Source organism: Strigops habroptila, chromosome 11 (assembly GCF_004027225.2).
Source record: "Strigops habroptila isolate Jane chromosome 11, bStrHab1.2.pri, whole genome shotgun sequence".
Taxonomy (NCBI): domain Eukaryota; kingdom Metazoa; phylum Chordata; class Aves; order Psittaciformes; family Psittacidae; genus Strigops; species Strigops habroptila.
In genome coordinates this window covers 38,765,064-38,779,337 of record NC_046360.1, presented here as the reverse complement: position 1 = coordinate 38,779,337, position 14,274 = coordinate 38,765,064, and the positions used below count along the sequence as shown (strand labels likewise).

General features: G+C 52.2%; 1 protein-coding gene across 1 annotated transcript in view; it reads left to right on the top strand.

Moving 5' to 3' along the window:
- Nucleotides 1-14,274, top strand: part of PLXND1 (plexin D1) — a 78,182-nt gene that overhangs the window by 38,472 nt on the left and 25,436 nt on the right. The window contains exons 12-19 of the mRNA XM_030500739.1: nt 2,076-2,239; nt 3,962-4,113; nt 4,332-4,431; nt 7,615-7,754; nt 8,274-8,441; nt 10,712-10,802; nt 10,946-11,221; nt 12,137-12,286. Coding sequence (XP_030356599.1) covers nt 2,076-2,239; nt 3,962-4,113; nt 4,332-4,431; nt 7,615-7,754; nt 8,274-8,441; nt 10,712-10,802; nt 10,946-11,221; nt 12,137-12,286 — 1,241 coding nt within the window. The remainder of the gene's footprint in view (nt 1-2,075; nt 2,240-3,961; nt 4,114-4,331; nt 4,432-7,614; nt 7,755-8,273; nt 8,442-10,711; nt 10,803-10,945; nt 11,222-12,136; nt 12,287-14,274) is intronic.

Below are 14,274 nucleotides of genomic sequence, written 5' to 3'. Positions count from 1 at the left end.
AGGGGGATGTGGGAGTCCCCACCGTTGAGAGAAATTCCTCCTAGAGGAGATAGGGTTGGGGAGGCTCTGCCTGGAGCATGGCAGCAAGGCTCAGCCCTCTGTAAAAATTCAGCTTTTTCTCTGTTCCTCGTGTGCTGAGAAGGAGCACAGTCTGTAAGCACAGCTCACCCCTGGCCTGCTCGCTCCCTGGGAAGAATGCTCCGATTCCCAAAGAAGCCATTGCTACATCAGCAGAGCCAGCGCTTCTGCAACAGCCTCCCCCCTCCCCGGCCCGAGACCGGGTATCACACCCAGCTGGGTGCTCCTGGTTTCACACCTTAACTGGGTGCTCATGGTGACACACCAAACTGAGTGCTCTTGATGTTACACCTTAACCGGGTGCTGTGGCTGGCGGCAGCAGCTTGGGGCTCTTTTCCCTCTCAGTAGTGTCAGCAGCTGTAACAGAAGGAACTGATTTACCCTAGATGCTAATGAGAACTAGATGCTTGAGGGGAGCTTTTCTTCAGAGGATAGCTGTAATAGGTAGGGAGGCATTAACACCATCCTCCACTGACCCGGGATAAAAAGGTTTCCCCACAGTAAATCCCAGTGTATAGAGGAGGCTTATCTTGCAGAGCATTCCACATTGTTGAAACAGTGTCTGAAATACCAGCATGGGCAGGCATGAGGCATGACTTCCTTGCAGAAGGAAGAAGGTGTCCCTATTTGTGAGATGCAGAGGTAACCCTGAGGTGAGGGGTGGTTGATCTGAGCAGAGCCTGTTGTGATGTGCGAGAGTCTCAGTTCTCCTCGTGGGTGGTGCTGGAAGCAGGAGCGACAGCGAAAGGAGTGCGGTGGGATCCCCCCTCCTCCTGCGTGGAGAAGGAACTCGCTTACACAGGCTCTGTTTGCATCAGTCTGAATTGCCAGAATATTTGGAGACCCCATGGGACCGTTGCACGGCTCCAGCTCCTCCTTGCCTTGATCAGATTGGTGCGAGTGAAATAGAGAGGCTGTCTTGTGAGCAGAGAGATCTGCTGGGCCCATTGTAAATGTGTGCATCTTTTATACTTCGTTAGTGGAATTACTGTTCTTAGTGTTTATTACTTCAATACTTATTAGCATTTATTGTAAACTGTTTCTGGTAGCCCACTGAAGGAACCCCAGCTCGTTGCTATGGGGTGGAAAACTAACCAGTGCAACTCACTGGGTGGAATCAAGGCAAGGTGAAATAAGCTCATTTTTTGTGGAGAACAGGAGAGTCCCTCGGTGCCGGTGACGTTTCATTAGCGCAAGCACAGGCAGGCGGCTAAGGGTTCGTTAGTGGCTTATGAAGTGCCTTGAGATCCTCCCGTGAACAGAAGTGCAAAATGGGGCTGTTTCTTTGTTTTATGTTCTCCTGCAAAGTCTCCTCTGGGGAGCAGGGTGTGAAAACAACGTTTCCTGAGTGTTTCTGGCTGTTTATCTCAGCGGATGCCCACACTCCAGCGGCAGAAGTCTTTAGGCTGGAGAGGAAATGTAATCTCGGGCACCAGCTAATGAAGAGGTGAAAGCCATGTAGGAAAAAGATGTGGAAGCTGAGCTGAGCAGATCTGAAGGGAGAAGTCAATGAAAGGGGCCCATGGTCACCAGGGGGAAGGGAAGGAACTGTAAACACTGTACAAAGCACTGCAGCCATCCAATTTCTGTCAGAGTGTGGAAGCAATGTGATTGCTTTGCTAACAGGATGGAGCCAGCTTTGCCAAGCAGCTTCCCATGTGGATGCTGAGAGTTGGAAACATGTAGCATAAATTGACAAAAGGTTCCGAGTTTGGGTGTTGTTTGTTTTTCAAGGGGAAGAAAAAGGAAAAGAAAGTGCTAAATTATATTGCAGTGAGAACAAGCACCCAGTCCTTCTGGGAAATCTTCAGGATGGCAGCCAAGCGCTGCCTCATCTCGCTGTATGTGCAAGCTGCTCTGGAATATACTGGATTTCAGATGTTACTGGGATTAATATAGCTGGGGGTGGGGTTAGTAGGGGGTATGTTTAACTGCCTCAAGCTAAGCAGAGCCTCAGGCCCAGGAGCTGATGCTTACTGTTGTCTCTGGTGGTTTAGTGGAGGTGTACAACTGTGCGACCGGGAGCACCGACTGTTCCCAGTGCCTGGGGAGGGAGGACCTGGGGCACCGCTGCGTCTGGAGCGAGAGCAGCTCCAGCTGCCGCCTGCACAGCGAGAGCCCCCAGCTCTCAGACACCTGCCCCGCTCCGGAGATTAAGAAGGTGAGACCCGGATGGGACATGGAGGGTACGTGATGGGTGTGCAGGGGCTGGCACTGGCTGCATTAGCCCCCTGGGGCAGGGGAGGGACCGCTCTTCGTCCCTGGTGCTGGATGGGGTCAAGACCAGCACTGAATTATTCACTCAGTTTCTATGGCTGAATTATTCACTCAGTTTCTATGCCGTTGAGTCACCCAATGCCAAGGACATCTTGCTGGTGACAAGATCCAATCTTCAGCATGTTAGGGGGAAAAACAAGGGCACAGTCGCAATGTCCCAGGGTTCCTGGGGTTGGTAGAAGCGAGAACAATTTGTAGGGTTGGTGAATGATTCTTACCTGGAATAGCATTTAATGGAGTGTAGCTGAAACATGAACGTGAGCCCTGTCTCCAAGCATGTGCTGTGCACTTCTGCCGAGATGAAGAGTGGCAGAGGGACCTTTTGCATTATCATTTTGAAATGAGTTTTATTTAAATTGTAGTTGGATAATGGTCGTTGGGGGCATTTGGACCTGGGGTACTGCTTAGAGGTATGGAATGAGCCAACACATTTGTTCCTGACAAGCAGCAAAGAAAGTATATAGAGCAAACCTTAAAATGAGCTTGTTAGGAAAGGAGAAGCTGGAGAAGCAAAACTGCTAATGTGAACGTCAAAATGGGCAAAGATATGGGATTTCTGTTCTTAGGGAGGTGTGTAGCGATAGCTGCTCAAAATCTGGGTGCCGTGACACAGCCTAAAGGGACCGCAGGGTCCTCATTGCCTGCCTCTCCCCTCTCCTCCTGGCGGGAGGGGCCTGTCCTGCCCCAGCACTCACCAAGTGTTATCAGCACCTCGCCAGAAAATAATGGAAGGAAACCAGGGTTCAGGTGGCAGAGCACCATGGGACTCTGCCACTGTTTCCTTAGCAAACAGTAGGTGGTAAATCTGAATCCTTCAGAGTCACGCAAGCAGAGAGGCCCTCGCAGAGCCTTCCTGGAAGGGGCAACGCAGCGGGTAAAGGAGGGCACAAGCCTGGGGGTGGGTCCTGAGCAGCCCTGGCTGGCTGCTGCAGTAAAGCATTGTGCTGGCTTTGTGTGCCCGTGCCTTTGTGAAGGGATCAGATGTTTCTGAGTTGGAGGGGTTTGTCTCATCTGCTGAACAATGCAGTCATGCTGCCTGGGGATGCCCCTCATGCACTGGAGCAGCATCGCACCCAGCACTGTCCCCTTGCAGCGGTGGAGTGAAACACCAGTGGTGTAGGAGATGGATGGGGGACAACCTTCTCCCACAGTGGCGGGCTTGTCCTGCGCCCCAGGGTGCTGCAGTGCTGATGGCTTGGCCACGTTCCACGCATCAGGAATTTTTGTCTTGTTCTTGTCCTGAAGGGTCTTGCTGTGTTCAGAACAACCCTTAAAAATGTGATGGCAGGACACAGTAGCATCCCTCCTCTGGGTTTGTTTCTGCCCCCACTCCATTCCAAGCTGTGGTGTGGAAGGAGTGATGTTTCACCCCAGGTGTGTCTGCAGCTGGAGCAATCCCTGACCAAACCCAGCACAGAAGTGCAATGGCTCTTTGTTGGCAAAGCTGCAGCAAGGGGAGCATGGTGGTGGGTGTGCTGGGGGGGAGCAGGAGTGTGAGGAGCAATTGTCTTCTTCACGGGGTTGAGTGGGACGTGGATGCAGGCACAGGAGTGAAGACAAGAAGGTTCCTGGTGGTTCTCCTCCAACCTGTGCCTTGGTGCTGCAGATCGAGCCGCTGCGCGGGCCACTGGAAGGGGGCACCCTGCTGACCATCCGCGGGAGGAACCTGGGCCGACGCTTCAGCGACGTCGTGGGCGCCGTGCGGATCGGCAGCGTGCCATGCGCGCCGCTGCCCGCCAGATACATCGTGTCTGAGGCGTGAGTGTCGGGGGGGGGTGCCCTGTCCCCTTCATGTCCCCTGCCCGTGCTGTCTGGCCCCATCACTCGTCTCGTTCCTGCCCGGGCACTGCACCCTGGGCAGGATCGGGATGGGGACCTGGCCCGGGTGGAACGCGGTGCCCTCTGCCAGGCTCAGTGCTGTGGGGCAGCCCCTGTGCCACCAGCAGCACTGCCAGCCTCCCCTTCCCCATCCGCAGGATCGTGTGCGTGACTGGAGAGGCGCAGGAGGCGTTTTCGGATGTGGTGACAGTGAACGTGAGCCGGGAAGGGAAGTCCAGGGAGCGATACTCCTACGTGGTGAGTAGCTGCCTCCAGGATGTTTCTTTGGTGATTCCTGCACCCCTCAAAACAAGCCCGCAGCCCCTGCACCCCCAGCTGGCTTTGAAGGAGGATCTACGACAAACATGTCAGGGTCCTCGAGGAGCAGCAGACGTGCCTCCTCACCCATGATTACCTGGGCAAGGTCTGGAACATCCAGGCAGGACTGCAGCCAGGGTGTCGTCAGGCACAACCTCAACCCCATCTTGGTTCCTGCAGAGGTTTCTCCCTCATCCTGGCTGTGCCACCATGTCTCCTGCTATCAAAAGGAGCTAATTTTTCTTCCTTGTCCTTTGTTAAAGTGCCATTACAACCTGTGAGATTATTTAAGGCTTTCCAAGTCTCTTTGTGCTGTGTAAGTTATATACCATGGACTCACACATGGACTCATGCTATTTAGAACTGATATATTTTGCTGTAGAGATTGTCTTATTTTTCGCATGGGAATAATATGTAGGGATTAGACTTGAGCTAACCCCATGTCATTATACAAAGAAAAGCCTTTTATAGCTTTGCACTTGTACCATCTCACAAAGATAACTTTCATCTCTATAAACCTCAAAGAAATCAATGCATTTCCTCTCTTTCCCTACAAGTACCTTCCTCTCTGACTAGACACTATTGACGGGCAGCCCTGTGCATCCAGGGTGAACACGACAGGCTGGGTGCCGAGGGCATGCTGGTTACTCAGGGCCTTTGTTCTTCTGCTGTTGATTTAGCTGGGGAAGAAAAGACCCTGTTGCAGTCTGATGGATTGAAAGAAGGCTCGAGCCCCAGGAAATGACATTTGATTCCTGGTGGCCATAGTGAGGAATTTAGGGCAGGATCATGGAGTGTAATCCCCCACCCTGTAATGGATCCCAGAGTGGGTATGGAGGGAGGTTTGCAGAGCGTGCAGCCAGTGCAGGCTCCAGGGCACAGCCCAGCACCATGGCAGAGCCAGGAGGGCACCACCAGGCCCCGCTCAGCTGGAGCTACCAGGAGGATGTTGGCTCTGGGATCTATTCCCATCATTTCCAGGTGCCCATGTTCACATCCAAAATGTCTTGGTGATCCAGCAGTCTGGAGCAAGGTGCTGGGGGGTACAGCCTGGTGACAGACCTTGGGTTTGGGGTCTCTGGTGTGTTGTCACAAGGGCGTGTGCTGACTGGGCACATCACTCGTTGCTGGGCAATTGTCTGGTTGATAAAGAGAAGAAAGGCTCCGAGAGTGGGAAGGGGCTGGGCACTCCTTCACCGGCTTTCTTCGTGCAAGGAAAAGCCCTCTCAGGAAGCACCTGTAGAAGCAGCAGTGATAAGCAAAGCGACAGGAGCAAAAGCCAGTTCCTGAACTGAAACCGAGTCTGTGACAGCTCTGTGCTGGCAGCTCCTGGCAGGCTGAAGGAGAAGGCTGTCCTCCTGGGAGTGAGGAGCCATTTTCTGCTGGGGTGGCACAGCACAAAGCTGTCTTGTGTCTGTGTATGTCAGCAAAGATTGGAGCAGAGGAGGGAGAGTGCCCTGCTTTGTGCCCATGTGTGTTGGGAGTGAAGCTGCACAATGTGTAGCTGATGGTGTGTTCCACACCAAAAGTGGCTCCCACCCCTGTTACAAACTAAGCAACGCTCTTTAGTTCTCTTGATTCTCCTCTCGCATATGGTGGCGTAAAGATGGAGTAGACTACGCCATGCAAGGCTGGCCTCGCTGAGACCTGAGCTTGATCACTGATAGCAATTTAGCTGATTTAAAAGACTTTTAGAACTGCCCTTGCAAAGAAGGTCCTTTGTGAAATACCAAATATTGCTTGTGTGCTACGGCTTTCAAGGTCCCCATTAGATGTATCTAGAAGACAGAATTCAGCTGTAATTCTGCTGAGGAGGAGAGGGGAAACATGGTCAACAGACCTTTCCAGGACATTATAGCAGGCTATGGATGAGCTGAATTTGCCAAAGTGGCGCTGGAGGCAGTCGGTGCTGGCAGTGCTCAGAGAGCAGTAGTCCTGGTTCTTGCCAAAGGGAAGAGCTGAAGGGCTTTGGGGAACGTGAATAATCCTCTCTGCTGATGTTGTAAGCGCACATTTGAATACACAGGTTAGGGGCCAAGGGCAGGAGACAGCTGCCTGCAGACACTCAGAAATACAAATTAACAAAATGAATCCTGTGGAAATGGGTAATGATCAGAAACAACAGAGGAAATGGCTGTAGAGGAGTAAAGCGGTCTAAGTGTAGGACAAGGGCAAGAGTATCTATTAATGAGGATGTTTGTGGCTGGGATTAACAGGAAAGGGCATCTGCACCAGGCGAAGTGGAGCAGCTTATCCCTCCTCAGTCCGCTGCTGTGATTTTGCTCGGTGGCTGCAGTGGGGAGGAGGGGAGCAGCTCCAGCCAGCCCCAGCCTGTGCCTTGCGGTGTTCAACAGGGAATTACCAACTGCCTTATGGAAGGGCCTTGACATAACTATTTGCTCTGCCCTCAGTGTCCTGCTCACACCCGAGCAGGACAGTTGCCCAGCAGACTCTCCTGGGGCGTGTGGTGTAGCCAATGCGAGGGCTTAGCGCTGCATTAGTTATCAAAGCCTCCAGCTCATGAATCTCAGGAAGATTTGCAGGGGCTGCAAATGCAGATAACACACATGCTAATTTCTGCTGAAAATGGCAAGAGGCAAAGTAACTTCCTGTCACCTCAAGAGATTCAGATTTGAAGCTTCCTTAAGCAGGAGTTTGATATTCAATTATCTAGACCCAGGTGGCTGTTTTCACAGATCTCAAGGCCATCATGCAGTGGGGCTTTAACATTATCTTCATATTCAGGAAGAAATGGATCTGGAAGGGCAGAGATGGTGGGATCTGGAATGAGTGAGAAATTTCCTTTTGCTGAGCTGTCGCTATCTCTGGACCTTCCATTGGAAATCTCGAGGGACTGGTAGGATCTGTTGGGCTCATGTCTCATTCATTGCCAGAATTTGGGGACCGCAGACAGTCACAGAGGTTTTACATGATCTTACTCCTCAGCACTTGTACTTCTCCCCTTCTTCTGAAACCCTGCCAGCAAAAACTTTTGCTGTGCTGCTGTATTAGAGCCTGACAGTACTGGATACTTAAATTTACTGAAGCAATTCCCATGTGCAGTGTGGAGTATCCAGCTGTGAATTTGCCAGGCTAGAAATCAGATGTCCCCTTTGTTTTTAGCTTCCCGTGGTGCAGTCTATAGCTCCCCTGAATGGCCCAAAGGCAGGAGGAACCAGAGTGACCATCAGAGGCAGCAGGCTGGATGTCGGCTCCGAGCTCCATGTCCTCGTCAATACCTCCAGGCAGTGCACTGACCTCAGGTGAGACCAGGTCTGGGGGCTCGCACTAATCTAGTGACAAGAGCCAAAGTGTTACGAAGGGTGGCATTGTCCCCCAGGAGGTCAGGAAGAGCTGGGGGTTTGGTGAGGGCACAGGGGCACCACTGCATGCTGCTGCTAAGCCTTGGAGCCAGTGCAGCATCCCCACCAGCCCACTCGGCTGCCGCCTCCATTTCCAGCACCCATCAGGCTGGTGTCCCTGGAGCAGTGAAGAAACCTCTTCTCCTGTATGTTCCTCTCTTGTTAGTGGGTAGAATTAGGAATGTGCTCTTTCCCTTTGGCTGGATGGGAACTCAGTCTGGGAGCCGGGGGTGATAAAGGCTGAGATTGCTTGTTAGTAAGCAATGTAGTTAACAGGGGGTTGGCGTGTGACTGGGAACTGCTTTTTGCCCGTGTCTGCCATCTGCCTTGCTCCTGAGAGGGTGCTCAGGTCCATGGGTCCGGGCTCCCGTGCTCTGCTTGCCCTGGCTCCCTGCAGCTTACCCGGCTTTCCCCGCACAGCCGCAATGCCAGCACCATCACCTGCACCATGCCCTCGGCGGAGCTCACCACGGCCGTGCGAATCTGCGTTCAGTTCGAGAACAAGTCTTGTGCCAGCTACAACATCACCTTCAAGTATGAGAAGAACCCAATTATATCAGACATCAACCCCAAGAAGAGCCAGATCAGGTGAGGTGCCTCTCCCGGCAGACAGCCGAGCTGCCAGGATTTGAGTTTTTCCTTTGTGACCTTTGTTGAGATCAGCCCCTTAATTTTTGCTGATTGAAAAGCAAACAGTGCTCTCCCATCAAAGACCAGAGCTAACTGGAGTGCTCTGGTGTAGGCTGGTGCAGGCAGCGCAGGCTCGCCCTGCCTGCGCTTCAAGCCATCCAGATGCAGAGTAGATCCTGAGCAAACCCCATGTCAGAAGACCCTGAAGCACAGCCAGGAGGCAGGGTATGGTACCGGGGCCCCATGCCACACTGTTGTAACATCATGACTTCCATTTCAGAGCTGGCACATATCTGCATCTACCTGCAAAAGAGAGGGTCAGTTCCAGGCTGGCAGGAGAGGGTCCTGTAGGCAGAAAGGGGCCTCCTCAGCCCTTGTACCTGTCTGTAACTTGCAGACAGGTACAAAAGGGCACAACAGAGTGCTCTCAGGGTGCTTCAGTGTGCCCCAGCAGGAGCAGAAGAGATCTCACACACCAGGGCTGTCCATAGCTCATTTCAGTGCATTTAGGACATGGTAACTGCACTGTGCAAGCCTGGTGGGTGCTTTAAGGGGGTTCAGGTGGGGCTGTATGAGACCCTGAGGATTTTTCTTGGCAGTAAAACTGTTGGAGGATAAGCTGAGATTTGTATCTCAGCTTGTGATTTTGTAATTTTGGATTTCAGCTTTCCCCGGTCATGGTATTTCATTTTTAAAGCGTGTTGCTTTTAATTTCATGTCTCTCTGTGGAGCTCTCAGGCTCCTGTTCCTTTGGATACTGTGGTGAAATCCCACCTTCCTTGGCTGTGCAGCCTCAGAAACCCAGGGCTGACCAAGAAACCCAAGAGCCCAGAGCCTGTGCCTGCAGGACCATGGCGAAAGCAGCACGCTCAGGGCTCTGATGGTCTGATCCCCTTGGAGCAAAGCTGTGTCTCAGCATTCCCAAGTGCAGCGCCAAAGATATGGGCTGTGGGGAATTTAATGACAAGGCACAGCAGTGACTCAGCCAACCTCAGGTCCTTGCAGGCTTGCGAACTGTGCTGAGTGGTGGAAGCGGTATCTGAACACAGAGACAATAGAAGAATGTCACTGCCCACATTCACAAAGGAAACCACCAGGGTATTTCTCTGTCACCTTGGTCTGCTTTCTTAGTATTTACAGCAAAATTTCATTCCACTGGGAACATGGCAGCAGTCTCTCTTGTCAGACTACTTGGTGGCTCATGTAGCCCAACTGCTCTGGTGCCTTGCTGGGCTGGTGAGCATGAGGGGTCATTAACTTGTGTAAAAATTTAGCTAGATCTGGTTTATCTTACCATGCTGCTAAAATAATCCGTGTAAGCAAAGTTTAAAACAGAACAGAAATTGTAAACTAGTCTGCAGATGTGACAGGCTCTTAACTAGAAACTTGGATCACAAGTGTGTAGTAATACCCACAGATTTCAGAGAACCTTGAGCCCAAAGTCACTGTGTCTGGAGTGGTCTTCAGATAATAGCATTTGTAAGTCCTGACTGTTCCCTGACAGATGCTCTGAACAGATCAGATGTGATGCAGAGGAAGGGGAAGGTAAATCCAGATTGTAGTTTCTGCTGTCCACAGCAGACAGACACACAGTGCCAGTTCTCCACCCCTTGCCCTGCCTAGCAGAACATCAGGGTCCTCTCGTCACTGTCATTAATTGACTGCACATTGAGAAACCCATGTTTCACATTACCCAGGCAGCAGATCCAAAACACAAAACAACTTTCATATTTTGATCTAAATCAGAAGTGTCTGGGAGATGCAGGATCCCTGTCAACCTTAAAGGGGGCTCTTCCCTCTCCAGGATTTACAGTTCTCTGCAGATCACTGTGGGGACTGTGAGGGAGTATCTCCTGCCCCTTGCTTTGAGGGGTTGGAGATTAACCTCTTACACTATCGGTGGCCTGGGCAGCCTGCTGTGTATCCCTGCAGGCAGAGGCAGGCTGGTCCTCTGGGGAGTGGGAGTGAGGGGTCAGCTTTCTGCTGCTGGAAGAGGTCCTCGCTTTCCACCACAGCAGCCACTGCTCCTCCTTCCTTCCCTGATGTATTGGTAGCAGTGTGGATGCTTGCTGTGAGTAGGAAGAAGGCTTTGGCTGCTGGGTTACTTTTTCTGTTCAAGCAGCTGGGAAACATCCCTGGGAAAATGACAGCAGGGAGACCCAGCCACTGCACCTCGCTGCTGGGTTGTCCTCTGCAGTGACCCTCTCTTTCTTCTCTTCTCCTCAAAGTGGGGGCAGGATCATCACCCTTGAAGGAAGAGGCTTTGAACTGATCCAGAACGTGTCCATGGTGGTCCGAGGCATTGGCAGAGAGCCAACGGTGGGTGTCCCCACTGGGTATTGCCCAGTAACCAGGGTGTGAAGCTGAGGCCTTAGCACCTACTACAGACCGGGCTAGGAGCAGGGCTAGGTCGGAGCACTCAGGATGTTGGGGTTGACGTGTGTGCTCTCTCTTGCTGTCAGAGCTGCAAGGTTCACACCGACACCATCATCACCTGCCCCTCTCCTGCTGCCTCCAACGTCACTGTGGGGAGCAAGCCTGCACCCGTCGATTTCTATCTCAATGGTCGCCTCTACACAGACGACCGTCCAGCTCTGGATGAGGAGATGTACCCCGAGGAGGCCTTGCACATCAGCAAGTTCAGCCTGGAGTATTATGCTGACCCCCAGTTCTTCACAGCCAAGAAGGAGAAGTGGATCAAGCACCATCCTGGCGAGCCCTTAACCCTGGTTATACATGTAAGAGCGTGGCATTGACAGCTCTGCTTCTTTCGGGGTGTTGCATGCTCCCCACTGGGAAGCTCTTCAGTTCCAAGTACCAGCACTGTGACTGTCCACACAGGCAGGAGAGAGACAGGGGATGGATGAGGACGGGAGAGGCAGGAATGATGCAGGAGCCAGCGGTTCTTGCTCAGTCCACTGCACCTGCATCTCTTCACCAGGAGATGCAGCCTGACCTGAGGATGCCCTTTGAGGCATGGTGGCAGAGCGCTGCCTTTGGAGGATGTAGTAGCAAGGGGCTAAATAAAATACTGGATGTATGAAAGAGAATGATAATGCACTGGTCTGAAATCAGGCAGGTGCTCCAGAAGGTCCTGACAATAGGTATTTATTTTTGCAGAAACAGGTCATGCATTCTTCTCTTTTGGCTACTGAATTCAGCTCAGTTAACAAGGAAGTCAGGGTACAGCAATTGAGTGGCTTGGACAATGTGCAACAGTAATTCAAAGGCCATTGTTCACTGCAGGATATCCTCACTGCTTGCAACGTGCTTCAGAAACTCACTCCCCCGTTCTCAGGCTCTGCAGACACATGCCCTGGCTATCTCCTCTGAACATCCTTCCCCTCTCCCAGGTGGGCGCTTAGATCCTTATCTTCGGTGCATAGCAGAGCAAATCAAAAGCACATTTTTCCAGGTTCCATGAGGGGCTTGCTTGTCCTGTGCCCCATGCTGAGTGAGGAACGGGAAACAGGAAAATGGGGAATGGCCCAGTTCTGGGTTTCCTGTGGAGGGCTGGAAAAATGTCCTTGGTGATGGAGAGTCCTCCCAGGTCTGAAAAACAGCACAGAATGCAGAAAGTAAGGCAGGAAAATCCATTGCAATTGTGACTGCTGCTCTAAAGACTGACATCCTGATTCTATTTATGTCATTAGAAAGAGCCTGACAGCCTGGGCCTGGAAAGCAATGAGTACCAAGTGAAGATTGGCCTTATCTCATGTGAGATCCAGATTGTTTCGGACAAAGTCATCCACTGCTCTGTCAATGAGTCACTGAGCACCTCGGACAGACAGTTACCGGTGACGGTGAGTCCCAGGAGCACTCTGGCCATGGGCACAGAGGTCCCTGTGCAAACCTGGTGTGGCACGGGCAGGATGCTGCTCCCTTGGAAGGTGAACAGAGCACCTTGGCTGGTGGCTTGCTGGCAGGATGCAGGAGCAGTCGGTGCTGAGGCTGCCCTGAGTCATGGAGAGGAGCTGCCCGCTCCGGATCGTGGGCACCGGCAGCTGTCAGTGAGGAGCTGGGCTGTGAGCTGGGGGGATTTTGTCAGCTCTTGTATAAGGTGCTGTGAGCTCCCAGGCACATGAGGGTTTGTCACTTGCTGTAATTGTCTTTCTGCCCCTCATGAGACACATTTGGGGATTTCCATGCAGTTTTCATTCCGCTGGCCTCCTACAGCCAGCCCAGGGGCTACAAGTGGGTGTGAGGGTCTACCCTCACCAAGCTGCAGTAAACCGCTGGAGATGGGTCCCTGTGTGTGGCTGGGGAGGGCAGGAAGAGTGCGCAGGGCTGGAAGGTTTTGTGTTGCTTCCCACAGGCTGCCATTTGTCACTGTGAAGAGTTCAGTGTTCAGGGCTCTTGTTCCTCTTTGTGTCTGCAAAATTCACAACGCTTCGTTAGTGTCCTTTCCACAGAGGGCTGGACACTCTTCTTGCCCTCAGTTTCCCTCATGTCATCTGCAGCCCATTGCCACGCAGGGATGGGACTTTCGCTCTTCATATCTCGAGAGAAAATGCCTCTATCTCCATGGTCTGAGTCCCTGCATCCCCCTCCATGTTTAACCGTGAATGGGTGGGAGCCTGCGCCATGGCAGGGAGGAGGAGGTGGAAGGCTGTGAGGGAGTTGCAGAGTCTGTGGGCTTGTGCTGCTTGGAAGAATGGCATGAAAATGCACCACCAGTTCACTGACAGGCTCGTCCAGTTTACTGATTACAGGCCGTGGTGTATGAAATTCTGTTGCAAACTGGGAACATGGAAATGCAGAAGTAACAGAATTTCCCAAGTCGTTTTAATGGAAATTTTAAATAGGGTAATTTTGTTTTTAGTTAGAACTGAGAAACAGGAAAATCCCTTTGGGGAAGAAAAGGAATTTATGAATTTTTTAGTCTTGGTTTGACATAAAACATTCCAGGCAATGCCCTAGTAGGTCCTTAGGAAGCAGGAGGATGATACCCAGCCCTAAAGTATCACATAGCTCTTAAGAGTGTACCAGCAGTGAGAGTGCTGCTGAACAATCAACTCATATTCACGTCTGTGCACACGTATCAAATCTTTATACATGGTTGGAGTTATCTCCTGCTGACCCCTTCATAGCAACAGCTGCCTTTATAACACTTGCAGCAGCTTTGATAGCACAGCACAGGGGTCCCTACCAGGTCTGCCAGGGGCCGCAGAGGCCTCACCTGCTGATGCGAATTCTCTCTTCTGCGGAGCTGAGATGCCTGTTGCTGTGGCTGCCCAGTCTGTTCTTGTTTAGATGGTAGAGCTCACATCTGCAGTGGTCAGAACACAGGAAAACAGCCCTTTAAAATGTGTCCCAGTGTTGATCTGAATTCTGACCGTGACTTTGGGTATGCAGGTTCTGTGAAGGTCCATGTTAGCAAGTTGTACAGGGCAGCAGGAGCTGTCTGTAGAGAGAAGGAGCTGATGATGAAGATGAGGCTCCTGAGCCTCCCTGTGTTTTGGAGGTCACTTTCAAGCAGCTCTTCTGGGAGTGCTGTAGGTGAGCTGGAGCTTAGTTTTCATCTGGGTTTGCTGGAGGCACCACCCCAGAAACTGCCAGTGCCAGAGCCCATCTGGGGCTGGTACAAGGGCACGTTGGGGCTTGGAGCCGTGGGAGCCAGGCCACGTGTCCAGCACTGGTGGTTGGAGGTGCTGGAGGTTCCCCTGACTCTGGGTGCTGGCAGCTGGCATTGCCCACACGGGACAGTCCTTCCTCTCTTGCCCATGGAGGCAGCAGCTCTGGGCAAAGCTCCAGCCTTGTCTGGATGCCTTTGGCTGGCAGCACTGGTGCC